The sequence below is a fragment of the Phoca vitulina genome, unplaced genomic scaffold (assembly GCF_004348235.1).
Source record: "Phoca vitulina isolate PV1807 unplaced genomic scaffold, GSC_HSeal_1.0 scaffold1, whole genome shotgun sequence".
Classification (NCBI taxonomy): domain Eukaryota; kingdom Metazoa; phylum Chordata; class Mammalia; order Carnivora; family Phocidae; genus Phoca; species Phoca vitulina.
This window is the reverse complement of record NW_022589704.1, coordinates 57,062,797-57,082,923: the sequence shown is the minus strand read 5'-3', so window position 1 is coordinate 57,082,923 and position 20,127 is coordinate 57,062,797. Positions and strand designations below refer to the sequence as shown.

Below are 20,127 nucleotides of genomic sequence, written 5' to 3'. Positions count from 1 at the left end.
TCAGGTTTTAAAATAAGTGCCACACATCTTGGTTTCATGAATGCAAACAGAAAATCAGCTGAGAAAGAGCAGGACATGGAGCTCATCAGTGGAACTAAGGGCTTAGATCACGAGAGAAGGTCACGAGACATGGCTGGTAACTAAATATATATTCCCTTTGGGTGTGCATAATTCCCCAGCCTGTGAATTTATAATCTGTGATACAATGCTATGGGGTTAGAAGAAAAAGGAGTGGAAATGTGCACGTCCACACAAACAGGGTCAGCTCTCCCTTTCTTATGACTGTAGTAGAGAAATGTCCTTCAAGACAACGTCATTGGACCATTTTTATAATTGTAATTAGCACCCACAGAACTTAATAACCTTTGTTTAAAAGAACCATCAGTTTATCTACTGCATTAACTTTTCTCTTTTCTTCTACACATTTCAGTGGTAATTAAATCCTGTTGCCTTTTCCCCCTTAAACACAGTGACCACTTAGTGCTTAATGTCCCAAATCCAATTCCTCAGTTAAATATTTGAGGTTGAACAGCAACTGGTTGCTCAGTACAGTTTTATTTTTAGTGCTCATCACTCCCAAGAACCTTTAATTCTCCCAAGCCAGCTATTTATCATTTAATCGAGACTAAAACTGAAACTTTCTTTATTCAGTAAGTATTTTATGTTAGCTCCATCTCACTGATTAATGCTTTACTTTCATTTTAAATAGATATCTAAGTTATTTGATTGTTTTACAGGCATTTAATGAGACTGAATATTGCTCAAAATAAGTAGATGAGCAGCATTAGTGACATACTCTCAGTATCTATATTTATAAATTTAATCATTAGAGCAATATTGAATGGGGATGTCATTTCTTTAAAATGAGACCATTTCCTGCTCTTTATTAATTGCCCTTTAGTTATCACCAGGTAAAAATAGAAAGACATTGTTGAGTATTATAGAGATTGGTCAAATATAGAAACAAGTTGTTATCACTAATTTGCTAATTAAATGTACATACTTTAGTCATGCATAATTAATCTTTATTAAGCTGTCAAAGTTGAGTAGCTAATAGATTATTAGTTTTGAACAACATGAGAAGGTGGTTACAATATGACAGGAGAGCCAGTCCACGGTAAACACTTCTGCCCACAGAGCAGCATTCCGTGCCCACCAATTTGCCCTTAGAACATGATTACTAATTTCTTGTGAAAGAAAAGTAAGCAGAGTGAAAACAATTTAAATAAAATCTCAGTTGTACCCTTTGTTTCCCGGTGCTTCTATGCCTTCCTTTAACCAACAGTGCAGAATACGACACTCTTGTTTTTCAGTGGATGGCAGTATTCAGTCAACTGCATCACAAAACTAAATCAAGAGAAATTATTTTCAGAGACTCTACGAGCCAGCCAATCTCCTAGCATTCCATGTTTGTATCAAAGTGGAGCACCAGAAGCCTATATACTTGGAAACAGTTTAGCCCTTTCAAAATTAGCTTCAGTGACTGTTGTTCCTTAATGTTATACCTGCTGCTATGAGAAAGGATCGAAAGTCTACTTTTGCACGGGCTGTGAAACTACAGTTGGTCAACGTAACATCAATAAATGTACTTCATATAATAAGCCACATGATTTTTTGAAAAGAATTTAGTTCAGGTAAAAGCTGGATCTTATTAGCCTTTCCAGTCCTCAAGGGTTACGCACTTTATTACTGTGATTCCCTTTTCACACAATGTTATTGATCCTCAATCAGCAATGCAATCAATTGACACATTTGCTGTTTCTTTTTTATCTTTTTCAACTTTTCTTCTTCCTTTTATTATGTCTTCATTTGTGTGGCCTCAAATTCTCTTGAGAAAGGCAAAGTATAGATATTTCTCAAGAAAGATAATTGTGTATATGAACCATGGAACACTACATCAAAAACTAATGATGTAATGTATGGTGATTAACATAATAATAAAATAAATAAATAAAATATAAGTTCTTATCTATTAAAAAAAAAAGAAAAAAGAAAGATAATTGTGTTACTAGTACTTTCAGACTTTTCACAGAACTACCGCCAAAATCTCACTTTCTGTTAAAAGTTTAAAAGGTTGTGTCTGGTCAGAGTATGAAACAAAATGAAATTTTTTTTTTTTAAACAGCATTTTAAAAAAAATTCTCACTACACATAAAATTATTTCATCATCTTTGATCATGGCACAGTAGCAATAAAATGCCACCATTAAACACTACATACTTATTCCATACATACATACGTGCAGACTGGACATCTACAAATATTTAAACTGCAACATGACATTTAAAAGATAATCTCATGAAATCCCTGACTAATTCGATAAATTAATACTCTTTATGACTCTATACTTTCAGAGCTATTCAGTGTTTTTTAACCAGTTTTCACAATAACAAGATCCATTTCAACATTTTTTGAACAATGGAGAAGCAATTCCTTTAAATAGTATATCAGCTAAGAAAGTTATTATGATTCCATATTACCTAATATAGTTCTTATTCAAATTTCTCTAATTATACCCCAAATATGTAGCTTTAGAGAGAGAAAGAGAGAGAGAGAGAGAGAGAGGGATCTCTATTTCTAGGACCCTATCAAGGTACCCGTACCGCAGTTGGGTGGCATTTAGTCTCCTTCATTGTAGAATGGTCCCACCACTGTTATTTCTTTTACGAAAATGACATTTGCAGGACAGATGTCTTATAGAATGTACACATTTTGGATCTGATTCATACTTCATAAAAAGACAGAAGTTAAGCATTTTGGCAGAAATACCATATAGATGGTTTTGTGTATGCCTCATTACATCACTTCCGGAGACATGTCAGTTTGACCCATTAGAGGTAATGCTAAATTTGATCACATGGATAAAGGTGTGACTGCCAGATGTCCACTATGAAAACATAGCTTTCTCTTTGCAATTCATAAATAATTGGTAGGGTGACACCTTGAGACCATGTGTATATCCTCTTCACCTACAATCTTTCACTCAATGGTTTTAATGGTCAATGATGATCCTTGCCTGACTCAATTATCAGCACAAATCATTATCACTCTACACATTTAGCCACCCTTCTGCTGTAAAGGACAACTTTACATTCTGCCCCTCTCCCCTGTTTTCTCTTTGTATTGGGGTAGGGTTTTTGGTAAGTATCACTATGGACTAACTAACACATTATCTTTTCATTCAATGTGTTATAATTCATTACTATCATTTTTCTTTTTGATTATCAAATTGTCCCAAATTTGGCCTGTGAGAACCCTTCTTTCAGGTGGGCTGCTAGGTCTTTTGACATGTCCCCATCCATTTCTGAGCTCTCCTTGCTTTCTGATATAAAATGTTCTAGGATCTCATTGCCCCATGTTCTGGAATCAGGAATTTCTCTAAGGAGCATTGGCTCCTTTTAGTAAATAGTATTTGGAAACCAAACTTTGGGCACTGAGTATGTTCATTCTTACTAGGGCATCATTGCTTCTAAGGCCTTTCCATGGACTGACATAGAAAATAAATTTTAAAAAATCTGTGAGTTCATATTTATACCTCCAGTTCAAATTCAAAACCATGCTGTACTTCTCAGTTTCCCCCTACTCCATATTTATATCTCCTCAGAACACTGGTTCCCCAAAATCCAATATGGTTACTCATTTGATCTGTCCTACATTACACACAAAATCATTTCAGAATTACTATACAAGCACCACTAACAACAACAAATTGCTAAGTATAAAGATCTCTTTGTAGGTTATGATTCTTAGAATATTTCCCCCCAAGTCTTTACAGTCAAAATATTTATAAGCTACTTAAATCAATTTTGGGGTATGTTATGAATTTGTTAGGTTCATTTGTTTCTATTTGTATTCAAATTTAAGGTTTGCTTTTTTTTTTTATCATTTTTTACTTAATTTTGTTGTTTGAATATGCGAAATACTTGCATAGTTCAAAAGTCACAACTATAGAAAAACATATCCTCAGGGACGTCTAACTTCCATCCTTATCCTCCCCACACTGCCCCCCCACCCCGACACTCCTTACAGATAATTATTTCATTGGTCTCTGGGTTAATCCTTCCTATGTTTCTCTTTTGCAAAGATAAGCTTTATTTTTTTTTATTTTTCCCTTCTTCATTACTAAAAATGGACCATAATTACCATAGAGGCATACCTCATTTTATTGTGCTTCACTTTACTGTGCTTCACAGATACTGTGTTTTTTACACGTCGAAGGTTTCTGGCAACCCCGCATCAAACAAGGCTTTTCCTGCCATTTTCCCAACAGCATTTGCTCACTTTGTGTCTCTGTGTCACAACTTGGTAATTCTCACAGTATTTCAAACTTTGTCGTTATTATTATATTTGCTATGGTGACCTGTCATCAGGGATCTTCGGTGTCACTACTGCAATTGTTTTGGAGCACCACAAACTGCACCCATATAAGACAGCAAACTTGACTGCTACATGTTCTGTATTCTGACTTCTCCACCAACCGGACATTCCCCCATCTCCCTCCTACTCCTCAGACCTATTCCCTGAGACACAATGATACTGAAATTAGGCCAATTAATAACCCTACAGTAGCCTCTAAGTGTTCAAGGGAAAGAAAGAGTCACACATCTCTCACTTTAAATCAAAAGCAAGAAATGATGAAGCTAAGTGAGGAAGGCACGTCGAAAGCCGAGACAGGCCAAAAGCTAGGCCTCTTGTACCAGTTAGCCAAGCTGTGAATGCAAAGGAAAAATTCTTGAAAAAAAATTAAAAGGACCATAGGGGTAGGGGAGAAGGAAAACTGAATGGGAAGAAATCAGAAGGGAGACAAACCATATGAGACTCTGGACTCCAGGAAACAAACTGAGGGTTGTGGAAAGGGAGGTGGGTAGGGGGATGGGGTAACTGGGTGATGGGCACTGGGTGATATACTCAACTAATCAATCACTGAACATTATATCAAAAACTAATAATGTACTATACCTTGGCTTCTTGAATTTAAATTAAAAAAATGGTTATAATAGTAAAGTTTATGCCATGTATATTTTGCCACAATAAAAAGAATTAGAATCATGTAAAAAAAAAAAAAAAAAAGTGCTACTCCAGTGAACACATGAATGATAAGAAAGCAAAACAACCTTATTGCTGATAATGGAGAAAGTTTTAGTGGTCTGGATAGAAGATCAAACCAGCTACAACATTCCCTGAAGCTAAAACCTAATCTAGACTAAGGCCCTAATTCTCCTCAATTCTAAGAAGGCTGAGAGAGGTGAGGAGGCTGCAGAAGACAAGTTGGAAGCTGGCAGAGCTGGTTCATGAGATTTAAGGAAAGAAGCCATCTTCACAGCACAAAAGTGCAAGGGGAAGCAGCAAGTGCTGTTGTAGAAGCTGCAGCAAGTTCTCCAGATGATCCAACTAGGATCATTCATGAAAGTGGCTACCCTAAACAACAGATGTTCACTGTAGATGAAACAGCCTTGTATTAAAAGACGATGCCATCTAGGACTTTCATAGCTAGAGAGAAGTCAATGCCTGGTTTTAAAGCTTCAAAAAACACGCTGACTCTTGTTAAGGACTAATGCAGCTGGTAACTTTAAGCTGAAGCAAGGCTCCTTGATCATTCTGAAAATCTTAGGGTCCTTAAGAATTACGCTCAATCTACTCTGCCTGTGCTTCATAAATGGAACCATAAAGTCTGGATGACAGCACATCTGTTTATAACTCGAATTATGGAATATTTTAAGCCCACTGTTGAGACCTACTGCCCTGAAAAAAAGATTCCTTTCAAAATATTACTGCTCAGTGACAACACACTTTGGGTCATCCAAGAGCTCTGATGGAGATGTATGAGATTGATGATGTTTTCATGCCTGCTAACTCAACATCCATTCTATAGCCCATGAATCAAGGAATAATTTTGACTTTCAAGTCTTATTGTTTAAGAAATACATCTCGTAAGGCTATTGCTGAAAACCTTGAGGAAAGGATTCACCATTCTAGATGTCATTAAAAACATTCATGATTCATAAGAGGTCAAAATATCAACATTAAATACAGGAGTTTGGAAGAAGTTGATTCCAACCCTCACGGATGGCTTTGAGGGGTTCAAGACTTCAGTGGAGAAAGCAACTACAGATGTGGTGGAAACAGAAGAGAACTAGAAGTGGAGCCCAAAGATGTGACTGAACTGCTGCAATCTCATGATAAGACTTGAACAAATGAGGAGTTGCTCTTCACGCATGAGCAAAGAAAGTGATTTCTTGAGATGGAATCTACTCCTGATCAAGATGCTGGGAAGACTCTGGAAATGACAACAAAGGATTTAGAGTATTCCATAAACTTAGTTGACAAAGAGGCAGCAGGGTTTCACTGACTCTCATTTTGAAAGAAGTTCTGCTGTAGGGAAAACGCTATCGAACAGCATCACATGCTACCAAGAAAAGTGTTCATGAAAGGAAGAGTCCATCAATGTGGCAAATTTCATTGTTGTCTTATTTTAAAACATTGCTACAGCTACCCCCACCTTCAGCAATCACAGCCCTGATCAATCGCAGCCATCAGCACTGAGGCATGGACCTCCACCAGCAAAGAGATTACAATTCACTGAAAGCTCTGATGACAGCATTTATAGCAATAAAGTATTTTTAAATTAAGGTGTGTACATTGTGTTTTTAGACATAATGCTATTGCATGCTTAATAGACTACAGTATAGTGTGAACATCACTTTTATATGCACTAGAAAACAAAGAAACTCATTTGACTCTCTTTATTGCAGTGGGTCTAACCGAAATTATTGTATTTCCAATGTCTATATATATATTTTCTATCTGGAAATCATTCCAGATCAACTCATAGAAATCTTCCTTATTCTTTTTAATATCCCAGTTTATTCAATCAGTCTCCTATGGACAGACATTTAGGCTTTTTCTAATATTGTGCTGTTACAAATAATCCTATAATAAACAACTTTGGGCATATGTAATTCCCTATTTGTACAGGTAATTCATCAGGGTAAATCACTAGAACTTGGACTGGGAGGTAAATGCGGGCAGAGTTTTGTTAGGTCTTACAAAACTCTCATAAGATTGTAGCACTTTACATTCCTATCAGCCATACCAGAACGTGTTTGTTTCTTCACAGACTTACCAGCTAAGCATATTCTAATCTTTTGGACTTTTGCCAATTTGAAAAAGTGACAATGGTCTCTCTCCGTGTATTTTTATTTGCATTTCTCTTATTGTTCATGAAGTTGAACATCATTTCATATATTTTGATAAGTCATATCTTTTTTGGTGAACTGTTCATGTCTTCTGCTCATTTTTAAAACCACAATTTAAATCTTTTCTTAATGGAAAAGTTACTTTAATAATGCCTTCAAACTTTGTTTCAAAAAGAATAAAAAATAAAAATTGGAAGAAGAATAGATGACTTAACTGAGAATACTAAATAGCACTTAAAACTATACTGTCACATTCTATACTGTGTTCTGAATAGTTCATTAAAAAGTGGCAGTTATTTTAATTGAGAAGAATGTTAAGAAAATGCATTCAAGCACAATTTCTTGATGCTAACTAACGTAACTAGCTAACCCCACAAATAACATGCTACTGAGTAAGGTCAAAGTTCAGGAAACAGATGACTGAGAGACATTTTGTTGTAACAGTTTCGTCACACCCACCTCATTAGTACAGGTAATTCTTCGAGGATGAGGGGCTTCCTGTTGCAACTGATACACTGTAAAGACAGAAAGTAAATCATTCCACGTGAGCTCACAGAAATTGTCCTTACTCTTTTAACTGCTATAGTTTATTCAGTTAGTCTCCTATGGACAAACATTCAGGTTTTTTCTAATATTCTTGGTAATTTAAACTGGAACTCAGCTGAAATTTAAATTGCACAATCATTAAGTGATTCATCAAAAATTAATTGCTAAATTCAAGATGAGAAGATATATGATTAAAGTACTTAACATTTTTCAATCGCCTTAGCAGTATCAATGCTTATATAGTTATTAATGAATTTCTCAGTACCTGGAGACAGTAGCAAAACATTGTTAATCAAGTTCAGAGATCACAAATAGGTATCTTGAGGTCAAAATTGGCTCACATGTTTGGTTTGCTGTTTTCTAAATTTAAATTTGTTTTTAACATTTAAAAAAAGAGATTCAACAGCAACAACAAAGGTAAAAGAGAATTCCATTTCTGAAAAATAAGACAACATCAGAGCAAGCGCTCAATAAAGGGGAGCTAATTATGAGCCCTCCCTGCAAACAGGGGCATCCATGCTCTACTTGCCCTCCGTTGGCACTTGGCTCGCTTGCCTCATTCATTACAGGTTAGGGCCCTGTTGAAGTCAAGCAATTCGTATCAAAAAGCAACAAAACTAGAGGCCCCTGGGTGGCGCAATCAGTTAAGCGTCTGACTCTTGATTTCTACTCAGGTCACGATCTCATGGCTGTGAGATCCAGCCCCGCATAGGGCTCTGCGCTCAGTGGGGAGTCTGCTGGAGGATTCTCTCTCCTTCTACCCCTCCCCCTGCTCATGCTCTCTAAATAAATAAATAAAATCTTTTTTAAAAAGACAATAAAACTATATTTATGTAAAAAGAGTCCTCAACTTAGACATCTTGCTAGTTCTATTTTCCTATTGGTTCGTATTTTTAAGTTTTTAGAATTATGTTGGGTAGAGCTCAGGCATTGAGGTTACTAAAAGAAACTATAAAATTCAGTAGCAGAATTGTCACACACAAAAAATGTCATTTTTAAGAACATGATAGCTACTGTAAGACATGTAGAGATACAGAAAATACAAATCACCTATACATTTAGTGCTCAATATTCTTCAAGGGGAAACAAATTACCACCACGATTTAATAACAATGTGAGGCTTCACAGATGCTCTTACACAAAGAAATGTGCAAGGTACAAGTCAGAGCAAAGGGAACTAAGGTAAACTGAAAACCAGAAAATGCAGACAAGAATTTTAAATAGGCTTCTAGCCAATGAGATTATGAGATAAAATCTTTAAGAAGTAAAGAACATTAGTCATTTTTATACATTCTTTGAACTATACTCCCCAGAAATAAAAAGACACCAGCAGGGATGGGGGAAAAAGCCTGTATGGCAATATTTTTAGAGACTGTTCATATTTTGCTTACTATAATTAGCCCAAAGTAGCAACCTATTAAAATAAAACTATCTGTTGTTCTGGGAACATAAAGCCAAGAATCCGAATTGCTGCTCCTTCAGTCAGCAAATTGCAGCAACTTACAAATAACAAATTTAGGATAACTCAACATTTACAAAGATGTTAAAAATGTGTATTTAAACTACAGGTTTCTTAGGTTGCTTATCCAAGTCCAGAGATAAACAAAAACTTCCAGTACTGGTGCCTGCAGTAGTGCATTCATGGATTGCCTCTTACAGCTACTCTGATTATATTAATCCTATTTCCACTTTTTAAAAATCTGAAATATCTTTTACTTGAAAAAATAATATTCTCTAGGAAGCAAGGAAGGGGACATAAAGGGCTAAGAACCTAGACTCTTTGGAAAAGATTTTTATTCTAACGCAAAGTTTAAAGAGCAATATAGAATTCAAATGTCTCTCTTTTGTATTCGGGAAAGCAATTCCTAAAAAACCAAACACACACAAAAACCCACTCTTTTCACCCACTCATTCTATCAAGATAGCCTCCTGACTTACCATTTACATAATCCTTTTGCATACAAAGAATCAGGATTTGAGAATAATTGCATTGCTTGAATTCTTAGTTAGCTTCTCCTTGCATTAGTTTTTATCAGCCAATGTCAACAAGTGGTCACAAGTTCAATATGGAATTCCACATAAACTCAGAGGGATGAGATGCATTCCAGACATGCAAACCATAGACAGACCTTATGGAAACACTCCTGTTTTCCCAAATCTATGCTATTCCCAAATCCTGCTGTAAATTAATTTTTCAATAATGTGTATAAAATGAAATGAGTCTTCCTATCTAATGATCTTATTATTTCTCTATCACTTATAAAGCACTATAACACACCCAATTTAAAATTATTTGTATACTTACAGTAAGATTTCCAAACAGGAGGTCTATATTCATCTGTATCTGGAAGAATAAATACCAAATTAACATTATTGATATTTATATTTTAATCACATATATTTAATATAATTAAATTAAGTTAAATTAATATATATTTAATCATATATTTAATATATATTTGTTGAGGTCTATGTGTCCTAGGCATTGTGTTGGACTCTAGAGGGCATTCAGAGGTTTTTTGCTCTTGGTCCTTACTTTCTAGGAGTACAGTTTCACAAAGATGTTCAAAGAAAGTTACTGTATTTATTCAACCGGTTATCACATAAAAACACATAAAAACATATCACATAAAAAAAAAATTTTTACAACGGGCACTCATTTCTCACAGTCACTAATAGTCACTAAAGTCTTTATATCTTTGGGTGTAACTCTATAACTATTTCACTGAAAGACCCCTGAAATCATTGGAATTTTTCTTTTTCAGTAATATTGACCAGATAACACGTTTAATCCTCAGAAATGTACCTCCCCCATCACATTTGGGGGATTCCAGTGTAAATGGTTTTATTAACATCAGGAGAGAAGAGAAGCCAGGTACTTCTTCAAATGTCATGGACAATCAAAACCAAGAAATGAGAAACATTCCCTTGGAAGACAGTGCATCAGGGAGCCATAAAGGACATGAGGTGAACATCTGCTCTTCAGTCCATTTCCCCTCACTGCTTGAAAGAGGACTTAGGAGACAGTGTAAAGAGGAGGTGGAAAGAGATGGAAATACAAACACATGAGGGAGATGGGGAAAATAGAAAAAGGAGAGGCACCGGTGTGGTCTGGCATCTCATCAGTAAAGTGCAGCTCAGTAACAATTCTGCTGGTCAAAAGCTCTGCCTGCAAGACCACGTAGCTAAACTGGCAGACACAGCAACTTGGTGTGGGAATATGGGGCCAGCTACATCACCTGGTTCTGCTGGTACCCCACATAAACCCATTAAGGAATCTGGTCCAAAAAATCCTGGTCTCCAAGGAGGCAAGAAAATTTCTGGAAAGTTTACTGAGAAGGCTGAATTTAGCATATGTAGATTAAGTAAAAATGATAATAGACTCATCATTCCCCTCAACCTTTAAAATGCTAACACTTCACTTATAAACCACACAAATATTTGGAGCCAGAAGACTACAGCAAGACTACTAATAATAGGCATAAGAATACAAAAAGGAAATTCTTTTTTTTTTATTTAATATTTTATTTATGTATTTGACAGAGAGAGACACAGCGAGAGAGGGAACACAAGCAGGGGGAGTGGGAGAGGGAGAAGCAGGCTTCCCGCAGAGCAGGGAGCCCAATGTGGGGCTCGATCCCAGGATCCCGGGATCATGACCTGAGCTGAAGGCAGATGTTTAACCACTGAGCCACCCAGGCGCCCCCAAAAAGGAAATTCTAAGTCATGCAGAAATTGCTTAGCACTCAGTAGGAGTGCTCAAATATGTTTTTTAATGAACAAATAAAAGATTACATGAATAAATGGGTAATGAAGTAATGCAGCAAATACAGTTGACTCATTATTTGTCATAGTTATATTCTACAGAGGCACCTTGAACACTGACCAAGTGAACACTGAACCATTGCTCCTAAGGGAAAACACAAGATTACGTTCCTGTATGCCTCTGGTCACAACATTCTCATCAGCCCATCAATACATAACCTTGTTTTATTTGTGTTTCTGTTTAAAGACACCTTAGTTATAATAAACATTGTGATTCATTAACACTGAACTCACAGTCAACAGCACTTATAACTCATGCCTCAGGGAAGCTCATCTAACACATATATCTTTCTCCATAGGATACATCACAGCCTTCTTGAGCTTAGCAACCCCAGACATCACTTCAGTACTATGTGGGGGGCCCGTTTTAAACAGAGAGGACAAGGGAAGCTCCACATTTTATACTTCTCGTGGACCCTAACTTATGTGCTTCTTCCCTTGGTTGATTTCAATTTGCACCCTTCCCTGTAATAAATCATGATTGTATTAACAGCGATTAGAGAGTTCTATGAGTCCTTCCAGTGAATTATCAAGCCTGAGGGGAGTTTGAGGGAACCCCCTCCAACTTGCAGTTGGTGTCAGAATTAAGGAAAGCCTTTGGGACTGTGCCCTCTAACTTGGTAATTGGCCCTAATTCCTCACAAACCCTGTGTAAAGCCTGGATGGAAGCAGTGAGAGCCTTATGTAGATTGCTTTGACGTTGGAGAAGGTGAGAAAGAGGCTAATTCTCAAAATCCTGCCTCTGGGGAATTGTGTATCTAGTCCTAGATAGGGCTTTCTTAGGGAGCATCAACTTTTACTTAAAGCTGTGTGACTTCAGGAAATCTACTACCTCTCTGAATCTTATTCTTTATCTATAGAGTAACATCATCTAAAATGGGAATAGTAACAACACAGGTTTGTTGTGAGGATCAAACTAGGTGTCATACATAAAGCACCCTGCAATTAGAAGGCCTTTAGTAAATGGCCTGCCCTCACCAAAAGTGAATTTAAAAACACAGTGATGTTACCATATTAGCCTCAGGCCATTGTCAATGATTTCAGCTGTGCGTTCTCTTCTTCTTATTTGTTCTTCCCTGTATATCTACCGTTTTATTGAAAGCATTATTCAAGATGCTACAGATCATAATTTTGTGGCCAAATAAAATGAACATTTAGCAAGTAACCAAGAAATAGTGGGAGAAAAGTTTAAGTTTCCCTTAATATTAAAACAATTCTAATGACTAGTCACTTTTAAGAGCGAAGTTTGGGTTTTAAAAGTCTTTTCTGGGGCGCCTGGGCGGCTCAGTCATTAAGCATCTGCCTTCAGCTCAGGCATAGCCCAAACCAAGTACACTGGCAAGAAAAAACAAGGACACTCCTGAAATAAATTGACCTTGAAAATGGGTTAACTGAAACTGGTGATGTAGGGCCACCCAAAGGTCTTATGGGTTTATTAGGGAAGACAGATTCTGACCCAGCATGGGGCTGATGAGAGAAGTGTCCTCAACCTCCCTGGCATTGAATCGCTGAGTATAAGAACATGAACTAATTGCAATCTGGACCTCCAAGTGGGGTCACTACTGTGACCTGGGCCAAGTCTGACCAGAAACAGCATCCTAGCAGCAGTAAGACAATCAACTGTCAACAAACAATATGGGGCTGGTCTTTAACACTGACAGAAAGTGATAAAGATAAGGAAGACAGATGGTGTACTATTATAGTGCAGCTCTCTTTCTGGCATTTGGAAGAGGATGGGACCATTGTGGGACTGAGTAAGACTCCTGGGGCTCAAACTAGCAAGAGGAGGAGGCTGCCTAAAGAGGAAGACACTGAACTTCCTGCTAACTGGGGCACTGATTAACAACAACAACAAACAGGGGAGCAAATTTGGCCCCTGAATTTATATAATAAGTCATGCCAGTTCCTTCTGGATACCTTTTGACCCAGCAGTTCTGTTCTCTTTCTAGGAATTTATTGTAAAACAATTAAGTATTTTTGGAAAATAGCAATATAGAAGAATATCACTGCAATATTACTTTTAGGATTTTACTTATTCTTAGAGAGAGAGTGTGCAAGCAGAGGGAGGGTCAGAGGGAGAGGCAGAGAGAGAATCCCAAGCAGACTCCACACTGAGGGCAGAGCCTGACGATCTCATGATCCTGACGATCTCATGACGATCTCATGACCCTGACATCATGACTTGAGCCAAAATCACGAGTTGCCACTTAATGTACTGCACCACCCAGGTGCCCCTGTAATATTACTTTTAAGACTAAAAACCTGGGGGGCACCTGGAGGGCGCAGTCTGTTAAGCCTCAAACTCTTGGTTTCGGCTCAGGTCGTGATCTCAGGGTCATGAGATCCAGCCCTGCATTGGGCTGCTTGGCACAGAGTCTGCTTGAGATTCTCTCTTCCTCTCCCTTTGTCCCTCCTGCTCATGCTCACTCTCTCTTTCTCTCTCAAAATAAGTGAATAAATCTTTAAAAAGACAAAAAACTGTATTCAACCTAAACGCCTAACAAATGGAAACCAATATGATCAATTATTACATATTCCAGTATGAAGATACCTTGACTACATCTTGTACTCTGTTAAAAGTCTGTTCTCTTTTAAATATTTTACATCTTTTAAACCAGTGGTTCTCAAACTTTTGGTTTCAAAAATCTGCATTCTAAAGAGCTTTTAATATCTACTGATATTAACCATATTAGAAATTAAAAGTGACACAATTTGTTTTCATGTTTTAACAAATTTTTATTTAATTTGTTAAATTTTTGTTAATTTGTTAAATATAAAAATTATATTTTAACACTTTTATAAAAGATAACTTTATTTTTCAAAACAAAAAATTAGTTTTACATTTTGCAAGTCTCTTTAATGTCTGCTCTAACCGAAGACAGATTCTCATACCTGCCTCTGTATTTAATCTATTGTGATATCACTTGCCATGTACCTTCTGGAAGATTCAACTAGACACTTGTGAGAGAATGAGAGTGAAAAAGGCACATAATGTTGTCTTCTTATTAATCTGTTTTGACTTTTAGAAACTCAGAAAAAACTTGGGGACCCCCGAGGTTCCCCAACCACACTTTGAGAATAAGTTTTATTTTTTTTAAAGATTTTATTTATTTGACAGAGAGAGAGAGAGAGAGACAGCGAGAGAGGGACCACAAGCAGGGGGAGTGGGAGAGGGAGAAGCAGGCTTCCTGCCGAGCAGGGAGCCCGATGCGGGGCTCAGTCCCAGCACCCTGGGATCATGACCCGAGCCAAAGGTAGACTCTTAACTGAGCCACCCAGGCACCCCAAGAAGGAATCACTTTTAGCCAGAGTGCCAAAAAAGAAAAAACAGAGGTGGTATCTTCTGATGAGGGCTTTGAAAGACAGATGATTTTTAAAGTCAAGGGGTTACGGGAGGGAGACTGGAAGTAAGAGGGAGAACAGCATTCTGAACAGAGGAACACAGTGAGTAAGGCACAGAAACAAGAAAGTTCAGGAAGTGTTTGAGGAACTGTAAATAATGCAGACTGGTTGAAATAAAAGACATGTGGAGGAAAGCTTGAGACTCAGGCACTGGAGGGATCCTAGGCTGAGTTGTCCAGGAAGCATCTATAAGTAACGAAATGTGTTTTCTTCTGCTTGCTACTTACTTCCCACTAAATACTCTGATGTCTACAGAGAGAAGAGTACTGTAGTCAGGCCCAGACCAATTCTCACGAGTTAGAGAAAAGGAGCCAAGCAGCAGGAAGGCCAAAGGTAGAAGAGCGAGCCAGTAAAACAGATGGCGCAAAGACTCAGAGGAGGTGGGGAGTAATGAGCTCAGAAGTCACAGGTGGTGGGCGAGGTCTGAAGACAGACTACACCGTGTCTAAGCAAGTGGGAAAGTAAAAAGACAGGTTCTGTTGGAGACATTCTCCTCTGTGACTGTAAGCAAATTCTAAACAAATAAATGCAGGAAAACAAAGGAAAAAAAGAGACCAGTGAACTGTATGGAAAATGAAGGCCAAGTTGATTAGTATGTACAGTCTGATCGCACTTTTTTTTTTTTTTAAAGATTTTATTTATTTGCCAGAGAGAGACAGAGCGAGAGAGAGAACACAAAGCAGGGGGAGTGGGAGAGGGAGAAGGAGGCTCCCCGCTGAGCAGGGAGCCTGATGCAGGGCTCGATCCCAGGACCCTGGGATCATGACCTGAGCCCAAGGCAGACGCTTAACAACTGAGCCACCCAGGCATCCCTGATCGCACTTTTAAGAAATGAAAGAAAAGATGTATGTGTGTGTATATATGGGGGCAGAGGGCCAATGAGAGAGAATATGAAAGATCTAGAATAGCATACACTCATTTAAATAACAGTTGTGATCTCTAGATCAGCCTTTCTCACCCAGGTTCCTCATCCAACCCACAGAGCACAGAAAATGTTGTTGACTATTTTCTCAGTTCTCCCATGGACAGGTGTCTCTCTAAAAGCACAGGAGAGACGTTAACTTAATACATACAATGGATCCCCTAGGCCTCTGGGCAATATTTTTTCCCAGAACCAGGAGGAGTAAGGCTTCTCTAGATGGTGACTTTACTTGTCTTATACGTCTATGCGGTTTTTTAAAAAATATACAGTGAATATATTACATTTGTTTTTGGGTTTTTTTAAAAGATTTTATTTATTTATTTGACAGAGAGAGACACAGCGAGAGAGGGAACACAAGCAGGGGGAGTGGGAGAGGGAGAAGCAGGCTCTCTGCTGAGCAAGGAGCCCAATGTGGGGCTCGATCCCAGGACCCTGGGATCATGACCCGAGCCAAAGACAGACGCTTAACCGACTGAGCCACCCAGGCGCTCCGAATATATTACATTTGTAAGGAAGGAAAAAACTATTAAAAACAAAAAGTATAAGTTAACTATCTGTAAGAAGAGAAAACGGGGAAACTGATTCAGATAGAGAAAAGTCCCATTTAACAAACCCCACGGGCTAATTTTTTGAGTGGGCTCTTGAAATGAATATACTACCTGAGAAATCATATTCCCAGTCTGAGAGGTCTGGAAATCAGATACAAGTTTTGTGGCAACTTTAGACATCATAAGGTACCTCCTCCTACACAGTCTTTGAATTCCCCTCAGAATCTCTATGCAGGTCTTCATTTACCTCTTCTCCCTGTTCTAACTGAATCTTCTGAATGGCAGGCATTCATTAAGGAAAAGAGAACAGTTTCATAATGAAATTTTCTTTTACTTTTGGTTAATTGCTAGAGTTGTGAGTCAAGGAGATCTTACTTTTACATATTTTATCATGTCTATGAAAAATTATTCCAATTTTTTCTCACTTTCGAAACTCAAAGATTCAGATTTTAAACAAGTTCTAGTGTTAAAATTGCTTTTGCCTATAATTTTCTTCTGTGTTGCCTTTTTCTCTAAATATTAATATTTTCAGGACATTCATTTTTTTCCTTTAATATTAAAAATTTCAAAATGCTCATCTGTATCTTTAAGCAATGATTTCAAAATCTTAGTAAAATATACTTAGGATAATATCTTTTTTTTTTTAATTTTTTTATTTATTTATTTGAAGAGAGAGACACAGTGAGAGAGGGAACACAAGCAGGGGGAGTGGCAGAGGGAGAAGCAGGCTTCCCGCCGAGCAGGGAGCCAGATGCGGGGCTCGATCCCAGGACCCTGGGATCACGACCTGAGCCGAAGGCAGACGCTTAACGACTGAGCCACCCAGGCGCCCCAGGATAATATCTTTGATAGGATATATTATAACTTATAATATTAGGGCTATTTGGGAGGTACTCCAAGTGTTCATTTATTGATTGACAAGATTAAATTTATTTATAAATACCCTAGTATTCTGCATTTTTATATTAAACCTAAAACATTGTGTGATTGAGTAAATCTTTATGCTCTCTCCGGTTGGATCCTATTTACATCCAATATATGTATGGATGTTGCTGAAAATGACTGACTTTAGAGAACAAAAAAAAAAAATATTTTATTCTTTTTATCACATAGGTTGTGTATTATTATATAGTTATATGAATTCTTTGGTTTAGAACAACATTCTTGTGGTTAAGTTTAAATCTGCTTAGCTTTTTATTTTAAAAAATAAAGAGTTCATTGTAGAACAGACTAGAATGTTAAATTTAAGCTGTTTATTGTTTTAGGCTCAAACCAAAAAGGCTTTTGCAACTTTTTAACAATATGATGGATTTTTCTCAAAAAGGACTATGTTGCATTTTAAATGAGGTTTAGACTAATGAGGCATGAACCCTCAAAAACTGTGATTAATGTTTTAAAGCACATTTGTTTCAGATTGCCTTTGGTTTGAAAATTAACAATTTTGATTTCTGTAAAAATAATGACATTTATTGACAAGAAAAAAGAGCTTTTCTTCCCTTCAAATGAAGACTCACCTTTCAACCAACTGGCAAGAAATTCCCTGTCCTGCTTTAATCAGAACATGAAAGGCATTAATGACATGTTGCTATTCTGTTTCTGTAGCAAATTTTGGCATACTAAAATAACGAGATGCTTGTGATCACAAAACTCTATTTTACTATAAAGTGATCTTTTTAAAAGAACAAGGGCATAAAATTCACAATAAATAACAAATAATTCTATTGTTAATATTTGAGAGAGTCACAAAAGAAAACAATGAAACTTCTTACTCTAAAAGAAATATATTTTGGGGGAGGGAGAAAAATAAAAATAAATAAAAGAAATATATTTCTTGGAATACAAAAATTCAGAGTAAAAATTAAAAGGCTCATAGTAACATATACAATTTTAAACGAATGAGGAAACAAATAAAAAAGTGCTTCACTATGTGTCTAGGTATCTCATATCCTGACTAAACTTCTTTCCTAGAAAATGCTTCAAAACGTGGGAAGTAAGCATTTCAACTAAGATAATTAAAATTCACTCTGCAAAGTCATGGCCAAATCAGGTCAGTTAAATTCACCCTTAGGAGAAACAAAGTCATTTAAAACTGTTCCAAGTTGAAAACTGATGTGTCATGATACAATTCTGACAGAAATAAACTATTTTTAAAACCAAAGATAATTGTTTTTAATTCTTCAGAGAATAATGACCCAGAACCACTAATGCATGGGAGAAAATTTCTGACTACAACTACAGTGCTCACATGCAGCTTCACCAAAGATCTCCAAAAACAAACATTTTGTCAATGCAGCGTTCATCTCTTCACCATGGACCCGTAGCTTGGGCCAACAAAGCCTCCTGAATGAAATGTGAACCAAACTTGGAAACCTCTCCTTTTTAAAACTCAAATTTGGCTTTTTATTAAAGACCTAAGCAATGTTTCCTCTAACCAATTTGGCAGACCTAACAAACAGACTACACAAAGTCTTTCTGCTGACTCAAACTATACACTAGGAAACAAAAAGCTATACACAGGAACTGGGTCATTCAACTCAATTCAAAGGTAAGGGTTGTCATTTTCCAACCTACTATTTCTTCTTCTAGATGGCAAGTCCTATCTCTCTGAGGTTCTCTTTAAAAATCTGATCATTTCTGATACTGTTTATCCTAGCATGTTGGCACATTAACAGAAAGTCCTCAGATAGGCCCACTTAACCACAAGGTTTCCAACAGAGAACTTCAAGAGGAGATTTAACTCCTGCCAAGCCTCCCAATAACATCTAAACATTCTCAGATGGCTTTCATTTGGATTATATATACATTAGGTAAGTAAAAAAATTCACTTCTAATAACATGACACATTTCCTAAAACCCTCTCCCACAAAAAAACAGAATACACAAAACTCAACAATAGCAAAAAAAGTATATCCTCCTACTTGATTTTTCTATAGCTCACACTTCTAAAATCAGACTGCAATGAGTTAATTCTTTATGAAGTCCTTGTAATTCATCCTACCATGTGGTATAGACATTTCACCACACACACAAGAAGAATATACCTGATTAACACTTGTCCAAATCCAACAACTTAGACTTTTAACCATCCAGAGCACTTGAAGTTACAGATGTTAAAAATGTAATCACATGAAAACTCTTGGCAGCATTTTTGCTTTTTATAAATATAAGTTCTGGAAAACCACCAACTGAAACTCTGCTTTTAGTGGGGAGCTTCCTAGATAGTCATGTAAGAACCATAACTCTCGTCTCAAATGCCCTCACTTCCTTCAGTAGAAACAGTATACAGTTGACCCTTGAGCAGCGCAGGTCCATGTATTTGTGGATTTTCTTTGGATAAATACAGTAGAGTACTGTAAATGTATTTTCTCTTATGATTTTCTCAATAACATTTCATTTTCTTTAGCTGACTTTCTTGTAAGGATACAATATATAGGGGCACCTGGGTGGCTCAGTCGTTAAGCGTCTGCCTTCAGCTCAGGTCATGATCCCAGGGTCCTGGGATCGAGCCCCGCATCGGGCTCCCTGCTCCGCGGGAAGCCTGCTTCTCCCCCGCCCCGCTTGTGTTCCCTCTCTCGCTGTCTCTCTCTCTGTCAAATAAATAAAATCTTTAAAAAAAAGAATACAATATATAATGCATTTAACATGCAAAATATTTGTTAGTTGACTATGTTATTGGTAAGGCTTTGTA

General features: G+C 37.1%; 1 protein-coding gene across 3 annotated transcripts in view; it reads right to left on the bottom strand.

Annotated features, from left to right (window-relative positions):
* Window positions 1–20,127, bottom strand: part of CHN1 (chimerin 1) — a 192,658-nt gene that overhangs the window by 138,308 nt on the left and 34,223 nt on the right. For all 3 annotated transcript variants that reach the window (XM_032407733.1, XM_032407714.1, XM_032407723.1), the window contains exons 2-3: window positions 10,048–10,086; window positions 7,656–7,711 (exon numbers count right to left, since the gene is read on the bottom strand). In XM_032407733.1, coding sequence (XP_032263624.1) covers window positions 7,656–7,711; window positions 10,048–10,086 — 95 coding nt within the window. The remainder of the gene's footprint in view (window positions 1–7,655; window positions 7,712–10,047; window positions 10,087–20,127) is intronic.